At 40.6% G+C, this 19,980-nt stretch overlaps 1 protein-coding gene across 3 annotated transcripts in view; it reads right to left on the minus strand.

Annotated features, from left to right (window-relative positions):
* Window positions 1-19,980, minus strand: part of DENND5A (DENN domain containing 5A) — an 83,769-nt gene that overhangs the window by 16,216 nt on the left and 47,573 nt on the right. For all 3 annotated transcript variants that reach the window (XM_080687133.1, XM_080687132.1, XM_080687134.1), the window contains 4 exons: window positions 17,225-17,375; window positions 12,225-12,318; window positions 8,799-8,930; window positions 5,081-5,233 (listed from right to left, as the gene is read on the minus strand). In XM_080687133.1, the coding sequence (XP_080543259.1) occupies window positions 5,081-5,233; window positions 8,799-8,930; window positions 12,225-12,318; window positions 17,225-17,375 (530 nt within the window). The remainder of the gene's footprint in view (window positions 1-5,080; window positions 5,234-8,798; window positions 8,931-12,224; window positions 12,319-17,224; window positions 17,376-19,980) is intronic.

Consider the following 19,980-nt stretch of genomic DNA (forward strand, 5'->3'; position numbering starts at 1 on the left):
ATATGGGAGGCAACTGATGGATGCTTCTCTCTCATATCTATGTTTTTCACTCACATCAATGTTTCTCTCTCCCTTCCTCTCTCTAAAATCAGTAAAAACATATTTTTAAAAAATAAAGAGAAGGAAAGAAACAGAAATCCTTAATGTAGAACCTAGCATAATAGCTGTCATATGTTACATACCCACCACGTGCCAGGTACTTATTTTTATTACATCTAATTATCACAACAACCCTGAAAGGTAGGTTTTATTAATTCTGTATTTTGGACAAGGAAAATTAGAGTCAAAAACTGCAAATCACTAGAAGTCACCCAGTGGAGCTAAGATTCAAATCCATCTTTCTGACTCCAAAGCTCATAGTGTTGCTACTTACACAACAGGACTCTTAAAAATTGTAGGAATATGATACACAATCTTTAACATTTTAAAAAATCTGTAATCGCAATGTTGTTTATAATACTGAAAAATCAGAAATAACCTAAATGACCAATGATAAGGGATTGATTCAAGTATGGCACATCTATACAATAATACATTAATTAAAACTGAGATTTTAGAAAAATAATAACCACAAACATTTACTAAGAATCTCCCAGGAGAAACCAAGATGGCGGCATAGGTAAACACCTAAACTGCTGCCTCGCACAACAATTTCAAAACTACAACTAAAAGACAGAACGGACACCATCCAGAACCACAGGAAAGCTGGCTGAGTGAAAATTCTACAACTAGAAGGAAAGAGGAAAGCTCACAGAGAATTGGAGGTACGGCAAAGGGGCTTTGTGCGCGCAGAGAGGAAGGGCGGCTGAGAGCCTGGCTGACTTTCTCTGGCGGAAGGGGGAAGGAAGCTTCCGACCGCACTGAACCCCAGTTCTGACAGCACTGAACCCCAGTTCCGGGCGAACCCCTGGGGACCCACGCTCTTACGGGGGGAGTCTGGACTCTCGGGCGGAGACTCGGGAGCCGGGGAAGGCGGAGGACTGAAAGTGCCCGCGCGCGCGTGCCATTGCGCACAAAGGCTGCGGAAGTTGCCACAGGCTTTCCCTAGTGGAAGGGAGTCAGAGGATTCTGACTGCACTGAGCCCCAGTTCTGACTGCAGTGAACCCCAGTTCCAGGCAAGCCCCTGGGGACCCACGCTCTTGTGGGGGAGTCTGAACTCTCGGGCGGAGACTCAGGAGCCGGGGAAGGCGGAGGACTGAAAGCGCGCGTGCGTGTGCCAGTGTGCACAAAGGCTGCGGAGGTTGCCACAGGCTTTCCCTAGTGAAAGGGAGTCAGAGGCTCCTGACGGCACTGAGCCCCAGTTCTGACTGCAGCGAACCCCAGTTCCAGGCGAGCCCCTGGGGACCCACGCTCTTGTGGGGGGAGTCTGGACTCTCAGGCGGAGACTCGAGCTGGGGAAGGCGGAGGACTGAAAGCGCACATGCGCGCAAGGGCAAGGCTGACAGGAAGCCAAAACTGAGACTCCACCCCATCCAAGCTGAGCACAGAGGCTATTGCAATTTGGCAAGTCTAATCCTATAAGGCTGTCTCCAGCACCGAACTTCTCCCAGCATAGACACAGCTGATCCTTACAGCCAACTGGCCCGGAGGTCAATTCTTCCCAGTGATACCAACAACAATAAAGACTTAATTACAACAAGGCTGTACACACAGTCCACAAAGGGGTGCACCAAGAGTGTCCACCTCAGGTTAACTGGGGAAGCAGACCCACTGGGCCATATTGGAAACCTAGCACAAATATATACCTTACCAACTCAGGGAATCAGTGAAAATGCGGGGTCAAAGAATCAGATCACAAACGAAAGAAATGGAGGAAAACAAACGACTGGATATAGAATTCAAAACCACGGTTATAAGACTTTTTAAGAATATCCTAGAAAAGGCCGATAAATATAACGAGACCCTCGAAGATATGAAAAAGGACCAACTAGAAATTAAACATACACTGACTGAAATAAAAAATATTATACAGAGACCCAGAAACAGAATAGAGGAACCCAAGAATCAAGTCAAAGAATTGAAATACAAAGAAGCAAAAAACACTCAACTGAAAAAGGAAAAAGCAAAAAAAAAAAATCCAAAAAGTTGAAGATAATGTAAGAAGACTCTGGGACAACTTCAAGCGTACCAACATCAGAATTATGGGGGTGCCAGAAGAAGAGAGAGAGCAAGATAATGAAAACCTATTTGAAGAAATAATGACCGAAAACTTCCCCCACCTGGTGAAAGAAATAGACTTACAAGTCCAGGAAGCCCACAGAACCCCAAACAAAAGGAATCCAAAGAGGACCACACCAAGACACATCATAATTAAAATGCCAAGAGCAAAAGACAAAGAGAGAATATTAAAAGCAGCAAGAGAAAAACAGTTAATTACCTACAAGGGAGCACCCATACGACTGTCAGCTGACTTCTCAACAGAAACTATGCAGGCCAGACGGGAGTGGCAAGAAATTTTCAATGTGATGAATAGCAAGAACCTACAACCAAGATTACTCTACCCAGCAAAGCTATCATTCAGAATTGAAGGGCAGATAAAGAGCTTCACAGATAAGAAAAAGCTGAAGGAGTTCATCACCACCAAACCAGTATTATATGAAATGCTGAAAGCTATTCTTAAAGAAGAGGATGAAGAAAAAAGTAAAGAGAAAAATTATGAACAACAAATACATATCTATCAACAAGCGAACCTAAAAATCAAGTGAATTAAAAACCTGAGGAACAGAATAATCTGGTGAATATAATAGAATCAGGGGCATAGAAAGGGAGTGGACTGAAAATTCTCAGGGGGAAAGGGGTATGGGGGGGTTCATGAAGAGAATGGACAAAAATCATACACCTATGGATGAGGACAGTGGGGGGGAGGTAAGGGCAGAAGGTGGGGTGGGAAATGGGTGGAGGGGAGCTATGGGGGGAAAAAGGAGAAATAATTGTAATAATCTGAATAAAGATTTATAAAAAAAAAAAAAAAAAAGAATCTCCCAGATACCAGGCTTTGAGCTTAGTACTTTACATGAATTATCTTATCAAATCCTCACAAAAATCCTATGGAGGGGGGTACTTCTAAAATTCCACCATACATATGAGGAAACAGAAACTTAGAAAAGCTAGGTACCTTGCTCAGTTTCACAAAATTATTAAGTGGGAATCAAATCCAAGTCTATCTGATTTATAGTCTGAGCTCTTAAATACTGTAATATCATCTAAAAATTAGTTAAGGACATGGAAAAAATAATGAGGTAAAGAAAAGCAAGTTATAAAACATTATGTACAGTATAATCCAATTGGATTTTTTAAACAGCTTTATCAAGATATAATTCATATTACCATAAAATTCATACTTATAAAGTATATAATTTCCTGCACACACAAAAAAATCTGGTTTCTAATATATTCAAAGAGTTGTGCAACCATCACCACTACTTAATTTTAGAACATTTTCATCACCCCAAACAGAAACCCCATACCCATTAGCAGTCACTCCCCAGTCCTCCCTCCCTCCCACCTCTGGCATCTTCTAATCTTTTTGTCTATGGATTTGCCTAAATGGGGTCATACAATATGTGGTCTTTTGTAACTGGCTTCTTTCATTTAGTATGTTTTCACAGTTCATCCATGTTATGTCATTTATCCATATTTTATTCTTTTTATTAAATAATATTCCATTGTATGGATAGGCCACACATATTTAGTTTATGCATTCATCAGCTGATGGACATTTGGGATTTTCTACTTTGGGCCTATTTGGAATAATGCTGCTATGAACAGTATATACATGTTTTTATGTAGACATGTTCCCATTTCAATTGAATACATAACTAGAAATGGACTTGCTGGGTCACAACACTATGGTTAACATTTTGAGGAACTGCCAGACCATTTTCCAAAGTGGCTATACCATTTTACATTCCACCAGCAATGTATGAAGGTTCTAATTTCTCCAAATCCTCACTAACACTTTATCTTTTTTTATTTTAGTTATCCTAGTGGGTGTGAAAAGGTATCTCATTGTGGTTTTGCTGGATTTTTTTTTTAATACACACCTGTATATGGGTATACTAGTATGTGCCCCAAAAAATGTTTTGAAGGACAGATGCGGTAGACTGTCTCCAAACCATGAGAATGGAAACTCCAGAAGGGCAGAGATCTTGGTCTGTTGTTTTGTTGTTGCTGCTCTGTTGTTGTTTTTGTTGAGATGGAAACATCAATGATGAGAGAGATTCACTGATCGGCTGCCTTCTGCACACCCCCTACTGGGGATCAGGCCTGCAACTCGTGTATGGGTCCTGGAGCAGAATCGAACCCAGGACCCTTCAGTCCGCAGGCTGACGCTCTATCCACTGAGCCAATCCAGCTAGGGCATCTTGGTCTGTTTTGTTTACTAAGGTTATCTCAAGTGCCTACAACAGTTCCTAGAACACTGTTAGGCCCTCAATAAATATTTGCTGGATACTTATATATAGTTTCTAATTTGTCCAAAATAAAATTGCTTCTGATAATGTTTCAAGTTTTTTTCAAATTTAAAAATGCATAAAAGTAAAAGTTGTCCATCTTGACTTTTCAAATTAAAGTATTTTGAAATAAGAACATTCTCTGGGTATTAAGCAGTAAAAATCAAACTTACTCAACTTCCTATAGACTTCTCTCAAATCTTTAGATGGTTAAACTATCCACATGTAAAAGAAATGTTAATGACAGACCTTTATCCTCTGGGAATGTACAGCTAATGAAGGACTCCTAGGGTATGTTTGGCACTTCTGAGCTTCACGTTCCCTCTTTCTCTATGCTCCATCTCTAGGGCCAGCTGCCAAACAGGATCTGTCAGTATGGCCTTAAACTCTATTTGCAGGACAGAAGCACCACTTTTAAAATGTCTGACAAACACACAGATTTATGAAGTTGATTTTTAAACAAAATAGTTTAAATCCTATTTAATTGTTTGTTTACCTATTTCTAATCTCACTCCATGCATACTATGTACCATTCTCCAAAGCTAGCCAGCTGGAAGAGTATGGGAAAGCTAGTAAGTGAAAACAAGAAGATAGTTTGCACAGCAGAAAGAGGCTTGACATTCATTACCTGTTTTACTTGGAGTCCATGACTCCAGATCCTTTCCAAGAGGTCACAAAGGCTGGCAATCAAGGTGTTCTCTTCCACCCCTGTGATGTTGACCTCCCCGTGCCCTAGCTCCACAGCCTCTCGGCCCATCTTCTCCACCAGCATTCTCTTGGTCTACAAGGAATCAGTCAGTAGGATTAGACAACCACAGTGAACAAGGTCACATGCAACTGGAGAGGGTTGTGGCCACCTGCACCTGTTGGGCTGGGAGGGACAATATAAGTGAAACCCAGATACATAGAGTATCTCCACCATATAGATATAGGTCAGGTCATGATGAAACACATTCTTTAAAAGTTTAGTTAAGAAGATAAGAACATAGCAATTACTATATGACCCTGAACAAGTGATTTCATCACTCTGGATTCAGTTTTTACATTTATGAGATAAAAGGAGTTGAATAAAATCCTAGTGCTTATTGTAAAAAAACACACCCATATACTGTATAATGATAATCTCAGCTTTAATTACTAGTTGCCAGGTACTATGTTAAGCATTGCATTATCTCATTTAAGACTCCAAATAACTCTATAAGTATTATTGTTCCCAAATGATAAGGAAATTGAGGTCCTAATTTACTGATAAGAAAAAGTAACTTGCCAAAATCACACAGCAAAGAAGAAGCACATCGGGCCTTTGAACCTAAAAATCGGTCTGAATATTGAGTCCAAGTTCTTAAGTAAGACTTAACGATATTATAAATTTGTGACATATAAAAATTTAAAGAGCAGGGGGAAATCACTACTAATCCTACCTTTCAGAAGCAACACTTTGGCATATTTCTTTCTAGTGTTACTATTTTAAATGTTTTTATTGCAAAATATATCTCATATACATATGTATATGTGTGTAGCTACATATATATGTATACGCACACACATTGTTATATAATAATCATCACCCAGGTTAAGAAATACAGTATTGTCCATGTATACCTTTGAAAGACCCTACATACCCTCTCTAATCATCTTCCCACTCTAAAAGTGATCAGTATCCTGACTTACACAAAACTACAGAAAAGCAAGGAAATAATTTTCACCTATATTTGTGTTCCTAAATAACATAGTTCAATTTTGCCAATATGTTTTCTTTTGTGATTTTCTTTTTCACTCAACTTTATATTTGTGCAATTCATCTACATTGATGGCTATGGTTGTTGTCCGTTTCCACTACTGTATAACATTCCATCATTTGAATATACTATAATTTACATACTGATTCTCCTACTGATTGGTATTTGGGTTTTTTCCAGTTCAGGGCTATTATAAAGAATGCTGCTGTATACTTTCTGCACATTGTCTCCTGGGTCATGCTACAAAGGTTTCTCTAGGGAATATACCTAGAAGAATACTAGATAATGTTAAGCTGCTTTGCAAAGTGGTCATACCAACATACACTTCCAACAATATGAGAGTTCCTGTTGCTCCACATGCTAGGGAACACTGTACAACTTATTACTGTATTTCTTCAATTCTAAAATGTACATTTTTTGCATATTAATATCTCTGAAATTGGGATGTGTTTCACAGTCATTGACTGCTAACCAGGCAATGCACATAAGGAGGTTGTCACTGGATATAAATCTCAAAACCTGAGAATGCATGTCAACGGCTTAGAAAACAAATTTCAGAGACAATAAATAGAAAAGCCCTCTTCCAAGAAGGGCAGCATTATCAATCCTCTTGATGGCAAAAAGGACAACATTGTATGGAAAATCACAGATATCAATGGCTCAGAGTGAACCGACAAAAGATTTTTTTTAAACACCTGAATTCAAAATATCAGAACTGATATATCAATTTAACTTGTAACAATAATAATTTCTTCTGCAAGAGAAAGTATATTTGATTTCATCTTATAAATGACTACCAGTCATAATCTGAAAATGCAGGAAAATCTCTTTCCTTTTTCACTGATGAACAAACAGGATATAGTAGAGACCAAGTTAGTTGAATTGTCCTAAAAAATATGGCATACCAATTTGGTTGAAAGGCTACATTTTTATTAGGTAAGAAATTACATTCATAACTAAAACATTAAAAATTAAGAATGACTGTCTTTTAATCTAGCAATCCTTATCATGAGTATATATCCAAAATAACTAAAATCAGAATCTCAAAGAGATGCCTATATCCCATGCAACATTATTCACAACAGCCAAAATCTGGAAATAGCCCAAGTGTCCATCAACAGATGATTGGATAAACAAGAGGTGATATAGATATACAATGGAATATTATTCAGCCCTAGAAAAGGAAGGATATCCTGACATTTGCAGCAACATGAATGAACCTGGAGGAACATTATACTAAGTGAAATATGCCAGTCACTAAAGCACAAATACTGCACTTATATGGGGTATCTAAAATAGTCAGACCCACAGCCCTGGCTGGCTTGGCTCAGTGGATAGAGCATCGGCCTGCGGACTGAAGGGTCCCAGGTTCGATTCCGGTCAAGGGCACATGCCTGGGTTACAGGCTCGATCCCCAGTGTGGGGCGTGCAGGAGGCAGCCTATCAATGATTCTCAACATTGATGTTTCTATCTCTCTCTCCCTCTCCCTCTCTGAAATCAATAAAAATATATTTTTAAAAAAAACAGACTCACAGAAGCAGAAAATAGAATAGTGGTTACCAGGAGTTGGGGGGAGGGGAATTGTTGCTGGATAGATATAAAGTTTCAGTATGCAAGATGAGTAAGTTCTGGAGATCTGTTATACAACATAGTACCTATAATTAACAACAGTATTGTGCATTTTAAAATATGTTAAGAGAATAGATATCATATTGTGTTCTTATCACAAAAAACAAACAAGTGAAAACCACAAAAGAAAATAAGAAAATTTTGGGAAGTAACCGATATATTTAGTACCTTGATTGTAGTAATAGTATCACGGGTGCATGTGTATATCCAAATATGTATACATTAAATGTGTGCAATTTTTTGTATATCAGTTCTCAATAAAGCTTTTTTTAAAATGACTATCTTTGTAGAATTGAGAAAAACACCCCATAACAGCTTAAACTGAATAACACACTTAGGCCTGGCACATAGTAGGCATTCATAAATTCTTGTGTCTAGACATATGAAATCATTGCTATCAAATTAAAATAGAGGCAACATTTTCATGTGTGTAAGACTAATCTGCTAAAGATAATTCAACTACAATGATTTCAAAAAATGTTAGATGTCTAAAATTAAAAACTATATCTCTCAGTTTTAAAGAATACATATTTTATCAACAAATTGTGCTTGCTCTTGATTAATGGTTTATTTTATGTAAAACAAATATGCCACCTAGCCAGTGTGGCTCAGTGGTTGAGCTTCGACCTATGAACCAGGAGGTTAGGGTTCGATTCACAGTCAGGGCACATGTCTGGGTTGTGGGCTCCCTCCCCAATGTGGGGCGTGCAAGAGGCAGCCAATCAATGATTCTCTCTCATCGTTGATGTTTTTCTCTCTCTCCCTTTACTTCCTCTCTGAAATCAATTAAAAAAAAATTTTTAAGACAAGAAAAAAACAAATATGCCTAATTCCAAGTTAAGAGGATCTTAAAATTCATACTATCCCATTATATTAATAATATTTTTAAAACCAAGAAAGAACAGTCAGAGCCAAGCCTTGATCTTACCTTGGCTGCCAAGGGAAATAGCACACACACAGAGGCGTCCACAGCTCACCTTGTTGCGGCATTCCTTCAGCAGGCCCTCAACAAATTTCCAGTTGGTTTGGGCAATCACTGACGGGGAGAGGTTGGACAGTTTGGGCTGGCGGATGGTGCTGCCCATATTCCTGGCTTCTTGGATGTACTTCTACAGCAAACGGAAAAATCAAAGACTCTATCCATGCACACAAAGGATAGGCGACCAGTACTGGTGAGTTCCTGAAGAGGGCACTACCACCCAGCACTTTCTTACTGCTTCTTTCCAAGGCTCAGATAAAGTTGGGGCAGAAAGTTTAAAATGTAAGTCTGTAGCCCTGGCTGGGTAGTTCAGTTGGTTACAGCATTGTCCCTATACCCCAAGGTTGCAGGTTCAATACCCAGTCAGGGCACATATACCAGAATCAACCAATGCATGCATAAATAGCGGAACAACAAATAGGTGTTTTTCTCTCTTTCTTTAAAAGCAATCAAAGAGTTTTTTTCAAATGCAATTCTGTATAAAAGGGAAAACCTGAGAAAATATGAATTGTTTTCTCTGATGTAAAAGCACTTCATAACTACTGTAATTACCTTTTCTTTAAAGATACAAAAAAAACATAGCTGCAGCATGTATAGATCAGTTTGTCATCCCAAATCTCGGAGTATTACTGAAAAAAAATCATTTTACCTACTAAGCTGGGAGGAATTTAACTCTTCTGCCCATAGCAAAGATAACTACTGTTGTCATCATAAAGTATAACAACCTTGCTCAAAACAACTGTATTTTCTGCAAACTGCTGGTGATTCTCCACATGCTGTTTGTTTTAACACAGAATGCATATAAATGCAGTGAGCTGCACACTGACATCCTCTCAGTATTCCAGGTCACAACAACACTTTTACCTCAGACTTCCTTCTTCCCCCACATTTATTCTAGTAGAACATTTCTGTCTGGCCAATCAATCTGCCCTTACTACCAATCCCCAAGGTTAGGCTTCAATTACTACCTAGACTACCACTACCTGCCTCCTAACTTGCTAGCTATGTAGCTACTTCTAATACCTCCTTCCTCCAAACATTCTGCCAGTCTTCATCACACAACAATCACCAAGCTTTTGGTCCTATATTTCCTCTACTTAAAATATTTTTCTTTGTCTCTATAACAATCCTATCATTCTCCAAGGCTTCAAACAGATTTTGATTCTACCAAAAAGTTTTGTTTGATGATTATCCCAAGTAGAACTGACCTCTGCTTTCTCTAATCAGTGATCAAACACTGGCTTGTCTCTTATATGACCCTTTAACAAGACTCTTCTACTAAAGTTATTTGTGTACCTGACTTTGCTCCCTTAATAAACTGGTATTCCCTGAGGACAAGGCTAACTCCTTGTCATCTTTATATTTCAAAGTGCTTACGACAGTGATTTTGACCAAGAAAATGTGCTCAATAAATACTGCTGAAAGAAGTAATCTGGAGGTGAGGTGGAAAACCCAGGGGAGACTTTAAAAATAACACCAATACCCAACATCCCTTACAGCACACTTGCAAAAACTCTAAGCACCACTGTATCCTATAAATCAGCAGTTAACAGTTTATAACCATACCTTGAGATTTTAATATATTCCATTAAAATATAGCAAAGGCAAAATATGTTATTTTCCCATTCAATAAGGTGCCAGACACATATGAAAACAATATGCTTTATTGAGTTTTATATGTATACTAGTGGCCCGGTGCACGAAATTTGTGCATGGGGGCGGGGGGGGGGGTGTCCCTGAGCCCAGCCTGCACCCTCTCCAATTGGGGGACCCCTTGGGGGATGTCCAACTGCTGGTTTAAAAACCGGCAGTCAGACATCCCTCTCACAATCTGGGACCGCTGGCTCCTAACCGCTCACCTGCTTGCCTGCCTGATAGCCCCTAATTGCCTCTGCCTGCCTGCGTGATTGCCCCTAACCCCCCTGCCTGCCTGCCTGATCGCCCCCAATTGCCCTCCCCTGCCAGCCTGATCTCGCCCCTAACTGCTCTCCCCTGATGGCCTGATCGCCGCTAACTGCTTCTGCCTACCTGATTGCCCCTAACTGCCCTCCCCTGCCGGCCTGATCTCACTCCCAATGGCCCTCCCCTGCTGGCCTGATCTCGCCCACAACTGCCCTCCCCTGCGGGCAACCCAGCACTGACTGCAGAACTGACTTCCGGTGTTCGGTTGTCCGTTCGGTCATTTTAGACATTATGGACCCTGGCTCTTTATATATATAGATAATATAATTTGCAAGGTATTTTCTTAAAGAGAAGTTCCTAAAACAGGTTTCTGAAGGTTAAATTCCCATTTTCACAACTTCTCTGCAACTGAGGCAGGCAGGCAGGGTTTCCAACTTGAGTTTTATAACTAAAAGCTTTACTGGGAACAAGTTATAGTAGAGCTGAGAAACTCAGCCTATAAGCAATGAGGACTCAGGAGGTCAATTCAAGAAGCCTTAACTCCCCAGGCACCTGAAGATAACATTCCTCTCCTTTGCTCCTCAAAGAAAAAAAAGTCAAGATTATCTTGACTTTTAAATTATGATACACAAAAAATAGGGGGAAAGTACTCCCTTCTCCCAGGTTCAGATATTGACAGCATTAACCCAAGTTCAGCTTTTCTTCCTTCTAATTCTAACAGCATTAATTCTTCACTACCATAACACACACAAAAGAAGCCTCACAAATTTTAAAAGGATTTCTCCCAAGTCTCAGGCTCTTATCTCCTGAGGTTCTGTCACACTTCCCTGGGAGTATGATGTATGAGGGAGTACTGAAAGGACAGTGAAAGGCTCTCTTGTAAGACTGCCATCATTCCTGAGTCGGCTGCAAACAGGGCCTGGCTCAGAGAGAGGACCTACATGGTTAGTGGCTAGCTGTCACATGTAAAACATCATACATCCTGGATTTGTCCTAACCTAGACCCAGTATCAGGTATCAGGAACTACTCTATTAATAACCCTTCTTTATGGGGAGAGGTCTCTAAATGTGGAGTAGAGGCGACCCCAACAGTCTGCACAGACAATCTCTGCTTAGACTCCATCCCTATAACTTCCCTACAACAAATCCCATTATAATCTATAGTAGGGGTGGGGAACCTTTTATCTGCCAAGGGCCATTTGGATATTTATAACATCATTCTCAGGCCACCCAAAATTATCAACTTAAAAATTAGCCTGCTGTATTTGGTCAAACATTTAATTAACCTCTAATGCCATGACAGAGCTAGACCAAATGATTTCATTGGTCTTATACAGCTCAAAGGCTGGATGTTCCATATAGGGTTGGCTGCTTCGTTTTTTGGCCTCAAATAACCTTCTTGGTTCGGTGGTCACTGTACTGTTAGGACACTTGAATCAGACCAGAGGTTAAAAAAATAGAAAAGAGAAAGAGAATGTAGCATGATAATAGGCCCATTCCTTGTCAGTCAAATGTGGCTTACCTCTCTCTGGTCATTGTCTAAACGCAGGTGTTCTGTGTGCTGCTTCTGCCTATCTTTCCGCCTCCACTGGGCAGGGGCATTCCTTTTTGTCCATCTAAAAGAATCAAAACAGGCAATTAACAATATCCCAGTAAAAAGTAAGGTCAGCCCTGGCCAGTGGCTCAGTGGTTAGAGTGCAGGCCCACATACTACAGCAAGCAGGTCAAACTCAAAGGCTAACATGGGCCAAATAAACAAAGTTTAAGTTTACGTGGGCCACAAAAAAACAAAAGCTTCAATTTTCATAGAAACAGGTTTATTTCGATAGAGACATGCTGAATACAAAGGGCTGAAATGAGTAATCGTTATCATAAAATAGAACATTTTAATAAAAATTAATACTTTTCCTTGAACATTAACTTACCAGACATTGAATAATTGCACAAATTAATAAGCATAATGCAAGTAAACCTATTTTTCTTGTTCTCCAAAAGCGAAATATTTCCTGTTGCGCACACCAAACAAGTCCATACAAGACTAATGACGTGGCAATCGGCTGCTAAAATATTCGCTGCTAATATTAGTGGAGAGAAATGGTGTACCTGTGCATAAGGCACATAAGGGAAATGAATGCAACATAATTATAGTAATCAGTCATTAGCAAACGTTATAGTTCATCTATATATAAAAAAGGCTAAATAACTGACCATACGTCCATCCAACCGGTACATATGACGCACACTGGCAATTTAAAAATAAACATTGACTCGTGCATGCGCGATACATATAAAGCTCTGGCTGGCGCCAATCGCACGCATGTGTTTCAATCTGTCATTGTCGATCTGAATTTGGTTGTTTAATTTAAAGACAGTTTCCCATGATGCCAGCATTTGCGATGACTATTAATAAATCACAAGGACATTTGACAAAGGAGACAAGAGCATACAATGGAGTCAAAACAGTCTCTTTAATAAATGGTGCTGGGAAATTTGGTCAGATACATGCAAAAAAATGAAACTAGATCACCAACTTATACCATACACAAAAACAAACTCAAAATGGCTAAATGATTTGAATGTAAGATGGGAAACCATAAAAATCCTACAAGACTCTATAGGCAGCAAAATAGCAGACATGTCACAGCAATATCTTTACAGACACAGCTCCTAGGGCAATGGAGACTAAGGAGAAAATAAACAAATGGGACTACAACAAAATAAAAAGCTTCTGCACAGCAAAAGAAACAATCAACAAAACAACAAGAAAGCCCACTGCATGGGAGAACATATTTGCCAATGATATTTCTGAGAAGGGCTTAATCTCCAAAATTTACAGAGAGCTCATACAACTTAACAAAAGAAGATAAACGATCCAATCAGAAAATGAGCAAAGGATGTAAATAGACACTTTTAGAAAGAGGACATACAAAAGGCCCAGAGACATATGAAAACATGCTCAAAGTCACTAATCATCCGAGAGATGGAAATCAAAACAACAATGAGGTACCATCTCACACCTGTTAGAATGGTTATCATCAACAAACGACAAGTGCTGGTGAGGATGTGGAGAAAAAGGAACCCTCCTGCACTGTTGGTGGGAATGCAGACTGGTGCAGCCACTGTGTAAGACAGTATGGAGTTTCCTCAAAAAGTTAAAAATGGAACTCCCATTTGACCCAGTAATCCCACTCCTAGGACTATATCCCAAGAAACCAGAAACACCAATCAGAAAGGATATATGCACCCCTATGTTCATAGCAGCACAATTTACAATAGCTAAGATTTGGAAACAGCCTAAGTGCCCATTAGCAGATGAGTGGATTAAAAAACTGTGGTACCTATACACAATGGAATACTACGCTGCTATAAAAAAGAAGGAACTTTTAACATTTGCAACAACATGTGTGGAACTGGAGAATATTATGCTAAGCGAAATAAGCCAGTCGGAGAAAGATAAATATCACATGATCTCAGTCATATGTGGGATATAATGATCAACATAATTTGATGAACAAGAATAGATCCATCTAGAGACAAATGGTGGGGCGGAGGAGGTTAGAGAGCAACCAAAGGACTTGTATGCATGCATATTAGCATAACCAATGGACACAGACACTGGGTTGGTGGGGGCTTGCCCAGGGTGGGAATGGCTGGGGGGGGGGGTCAATTGGGGAAAAAGGAGACATATGTAAAACTTTAGACAATAATAAAAATAAATAAATAAATAAATCGCAAGGACAAACTCTAGACAGAGTAGAAATATTCCTACCTAAACCCGTTTTCACACATGGTCGGTTTTATGTTGCTTTCTCTCCAGTTCGAAGAACATGTGACATTCAAGTTAAAGTTGTAAATACTTCATCACAAAGGAAATTAGTCAAGCACTCTGAAAGTGTTTTTACTCTTAATGTGGTATACAGGGAGATATTAGAATAAGTTTAATCAATTTATCAGTTGTTGTTTTTATCAATGTTTTTATATCATGTTTTTGTTGTTTTTATATCATGTCTTTGTTGTTATAGCATGGTGTTGTTTATTTAGTAATCAATTAATATATATTTTCATATACATTTTACTAATTTTCTTTCATCTCTGACACTTCTATTACAGAGAAAGGGCAAATGGTGATATTAAAATATTTATTCTAATTAATTTCCTTACAATGTGCACGAATCTGTGCACTGGGCCACTAGTTATTAATAATCCTATATAATAAAAGGGTAATATGCAAATCGACCGAACCAGGGAACAACGGCCGCTATGATGCACACTGACCACTAGGGGGCAAGCGCAGTGGCCCACCTCCACGGCCGCAGTCAGACATCCCCTGAGAGCTCCCGGACTGTGAAAGGGCACAGGCTTGGCGAGGGACACCCCCTCCCCACCCCCAGTGCACGAATGTCGTGCACCAGGCCTCTAGTCCTATATAATAAAAGAGTAATATGCAAATTAACCATCACTCCGCTACACCCACAAGCCACGCCCACCGGCCACGCCCACCAACCAATCAGGAGCGAATATGCAAATAAACCCAACCAAGATGGCTACCGCCACAGAGAGCATGAGGGAGGCATGGGTTTCCCCGGCAATGGAGGAAGCCAAGCTTTCCGTCTGCCCTTGCCGGCCTAGGCCTCCACTCAAGGCTACAAAGTTTCAATGATAGAAGATACATAAATCCAAACAGAAATGGTGGCAGCCACGGAGCTGGAACGAGCAGGAGGCTAGGGTTGCCCGCGGCAATGGAGGAAGCCAAGCTTCTGCAGCCCTAGCCAGCCCAGGCCTCCGCTTAAGGCTACAAAGTTTCAATTATAGAAGATACATAAGTCCCCCAAAAAATGGCTGCTGCCACAGAGCAAGCAGAAGGCTTGGCTCTGCTCCAGGCTACAAAGTTTCAATTGTAGAGGATAAATAAACCCCAGATACCAGGGCCTCCGCTTGGGTTGCCAGGGGGCGTGGCTGGCCTGCAAACCACCACAGGCCCCTCGCCCAGGCCACCCCACGCCCCAAGGGAACCCCCACCCTGATCCAGGACACCCTTCAGGGCAAACCAGCTGGCCCCCACCCATGCACCAGGCCTCTATCCTATCTAATAAAAGAGTAATATGCAGATTGACCATCACTCCAACACACAAGATGGCTGCCCCCATGTGGTCAAAGATCCTGCCCCCAGTGGACACAAGATGGCCACCACAAGATGGCCAGCAGGGGAGGGCAGTTGGGAGGGACCAAGTCTCCAAGGGAGGGCAGTTGTGGGTGATCAGGCCAGCAGGGGAGGGCAGTTAGGGGTGACCAAGCCGGCAGAGGAGGGAAGTTGGGGCGACAAGGCCTGCAGAGGAGGGAAGTTGGGGCGACCAGGCCTGCAGGGGAGGGCAGTTAGGGGAAAACAGACTGGCAGGGGAGCAGTTAGGCATCAATCAGGCTGGCAGGGGAGTGGTTAGGGGGTGATCAGTCTGGCAGGCAGAAGCGGTTAGGGGCAATCAGGAAGGCAGGCAGGCAAGCAGTTTGGAGCCAGCAGTCCTGGATTGTGAGAGGGATGTCCGACTGCCCAGTGGGATCGGGCCTAAACGGACATTCGGACATCCCTCGAGGGGTCTCAGATTGGAGAGGGTGCAGGCTGGGCTGAGGGACACCCCCCCCGCCGCCCCCATGCACGAATTTCGTGCACCGGGCCTCTAGTTATGTATAACAGGATATTGTAAAAATTAAGTTACATACCGTTATATTGGCTGGGCCGCGAGTTTGATATGCTTGCACTAAAGGGCTGTGGGTTCAATTCCCAGCCCAGTTGGGGCGTGTGTGGGAGTCAACCGATCAATGTGTCTCTCTTACACCTCCCTCCCTTCCACTCTCTCTAAAGATCAATGGAAAAAATAGCCTCTGGTGAGGATTAACAACAACAAAAATTCTTTTTTAAAAAAAGGTCAACTGACAGAAGAAAACTGGAATGTCTAGGGACCAATGCTGGCACAGAAAACCACCAAAGAGTCACCAGGGATAGCTCAGAGATCTTGGGGAAGAGTAGCTTAAAGATCAGTGAGTGGGCAAGAAAAGTAACTCCCCAGGGAACACAAACCTCTCTCTCTTCAAACATCTACATGAAGTTCACATGCAGATCCAAAACTATACTCGGGCTCTGTCTGGGCTTTGTTATACTCATCTCCAAGCGCAACTAAAGGACAGCAATCCTGCTAAGTTACCTACTTCCAGTTCAGACTCCATTTCAACTACCACTTACCGGAGCTAAAATGCCAACTACATGTTGTATGGGATTTAGTCATGAGATCATTTTAACCCATCTGGCTTTTTGCAGGTCCTGGGCATGTGGAGCTATCCCAATTGGCACAGTGGAGACAGGAGCTGATGATACTCTGTCACCCATTATCTTGCTCAAAAAGTGAAAAACATGGATAATTTTGGTCTTCTCCATATTTGCTTTATAAAATTCAGGGGTCTTCTACCAGCTCAGGCCAAGATACTGGACTGTTAGGGAGCTGAATCAGGGAATCCCTGGGGTTGACTCACTTGTTGCTGGCTGGCCCAATGGAAAGCACATCAGACTGCAACTTTGGGAAGAAGCCTGGTTCATACTTTCCTTGTCCAATCTTCATGTCAAGTAAATGGGGGTGAACCGCAGTATGGTCTATTTTTGCCAGACGCAGCTCAATTGCTTTCTCTGGATAAGAAAAAAATATCAAACTTTTAAAAAATATACCATATTCTGGGCCATATAATACTCAATAAATTTAAAACAATTTGAATAATACAAAATATGTCCTCTGACTACAATAATCATTAAGGACATCTTAAAACTAAATAACACACTTTCAAACAACCCAGCCATCGAAAAAGAAATCAAAAGGGAAATAAAAACTGAATAAAAATAAAAACACAAAATATGAGAATTTGTAGTATGTCATTATTACTTGAAAGGAAATTTATGGCACTAAATGCCTATCTTAGAAAAAGAAGAAAGGTCTCAAATTAATGACCGTGGCTTCCACCTTTAAAAAACTAGAAAAAAAGACTAGCAGATTAAATTCAAAGTACAAGGAAGGAAAAAATAAAGGCCAGAGTGAAATCAATGAAATAAACAGATAAATTAATAAATCCAAAAACTGTTCTTTCAAAAGATCAGTAAAACTAATAAACTTCTAATCAGACTGATTAGAATAGAAAGGAAAAAACACAAATTACCAATACCAGTAATGAGAGAAGTGACAGACTCTACAGATATTAATACAGGACATATTACAAAAAACTTAATGCCAACAAATTTGACAATAGGTGAAAGGGACAAATTCCTTGAAGGATGCTAACTGCCAAAGCTCACTCAAGAAGAAATAGTTCATCTGAATAGCCCTATTTTTTAAACTGAATCTGTAGTTTAAAATCTTCTCACACAAAAAAACAGCAACAACAACAAAAAACCTCCAAGCCCAGAGGGCTTCACTGATGAATTCTGCCAAACATCTAAAGAAAAAGTAATATCACTTACACAAGCTCTTCTGGGAAACTGAAGAGGAGAGAATACTTCCTAATTTTTCTTTCAGGCCAACATTATAGTGACACCAAATCAGACAAGATATTACGAACAAACTATGAACCAATATCCTTCATGAGCATAGATGCAAAAATTCTAAACAAAATTGCAATAAATTGAATTCAATAATATACAAAAAAGACAATACATCATGATCACATAAAGGGTTTATCTAAAGAATGCAAGGTTAGTTTACATCTTTAAAAATCAATAAATTGCCAAAACCGGTTTGGCTCAGTGGATAGAGCGTCAGCCTGCGGACTGAAGGGTCCCAGGTTCGATTCTGGTCAAGGGCACGTGACTTGGTTGCGGGCACATCCCCAGTGGGGGGTGTGCAGGAGGCAGCTGATCGATGTTTCTCTCTCATCGATGTTTCTGACTCTCTGTCCCTCTTCCTTCCTCTCTGTAAAAAAATCAATAAAATATATTTAAAAAAAAAATAAAAAATAAATAAAAATCAATAAATTGCCATATTAACAAACTAAAACTAAAAACCACACAATTACCCCACTAAAAGCCTTAACCAAGAGGGCTGTCATCTTAATGAAAGACCTGAATCGAGAGCTAAAAGGTAAAGACAGAAGGCTAGAGAATGTACTCAATGAAGGCAGGACTTTGTCCAAATTGTCACCATATCTTCAAAACTTAGAAAATTGCGCCCTAGCCCGTGTGGTTCAGTTGGTTGGAGCGTCGTCTCAGAGGCAACCAATCTCTCTCTCTCTCTCTCTCTCTCTCTCTCTCTCTCAGAATCAATGAACATGTCCTCAGGTAAAGATTAAAAATAAAATTAAAAAGCTATATTTTTAAAACCTAGAAAAATGCTTGACATGTTTATTCATTCAGTACATATATATTTGTGAGCACTTACCATATGTTAAGCATGTATAGGTATTTGTAATATTTAGTAAATGAATGAACAATATATACAAAATAGCTACAAGGACACTGAACATCCTATGAGAAAGTGAACATACTATTTAATCTGGCACCTCAAACTGAAACTATTCTCTAGCTATACTAATCTAGCTAGGGCTTCTAGGAACAAAAAGGCCTTTTTAATCATACATGTAGCAAATCACTTTTTTAAAAATATATTTTTATTGATTTCAGAGAGAAAGGGAGAGGGAGAAGGAGAGATAGAAACATCAATGATGAGAGAGAATAATTGATCAGCTATCTCCTGCACGCCCACTACTGAGGATCGAGCCCACAACCCGGCATGTGCCCTTGACTGGAATCGAACCCAGGACCCTTCAGTCAGCAGGCTGATGCTCTATCCCAGGAGTCCTCAAACTTTTTAAACAGGGGGCCAGTTCACTGTCCCTCAGACCGTTGGAGGGCTGGACTATAGTTTAAAAAAAAAAACTATGAACAATTTCCTATGCGCACTGCGGGCCCGGGGCGAGTCGGCTGCTAAGCAGGACAGGCAGCGGCACCCAGCGGGCTGGATAAATGTCCTCGGCAGGCCGCATGTGGCCCGCGGGCCGTAGTTTGAGGACGCCTGCCTGAGCCAAACCGGGGAGGGTTAGCAAACCACTTTTAACATCTATCTGTAATAAACACAATGCTAGAAGTTGGGGTAAGGAAATAAGTAAATACAGTCTCTGCTCTTAAATTGTTCCCTATTAATGACAGCTCAAAAGAACAGAGATTACAGAGGGGAGGTAAGAACAAAGCACCACAGGATAGAAGAGGAATCCACCAACTCAGCCTGAGGGCATCAGAGAAGGCTTCACAG

This window comes from Plecotus auritus, assembly GCF_963455305.1.
Source record: "Plecotus auritus genome assembly, chromosome: 9".
Classification (NCBI taxonomy): domain Eukaryota; kingdom Metazoa; phylum Chordata; class Mammalia; order Chiroptera; family Vespertilionidae; genus Plecotus; species Plecotus auritus.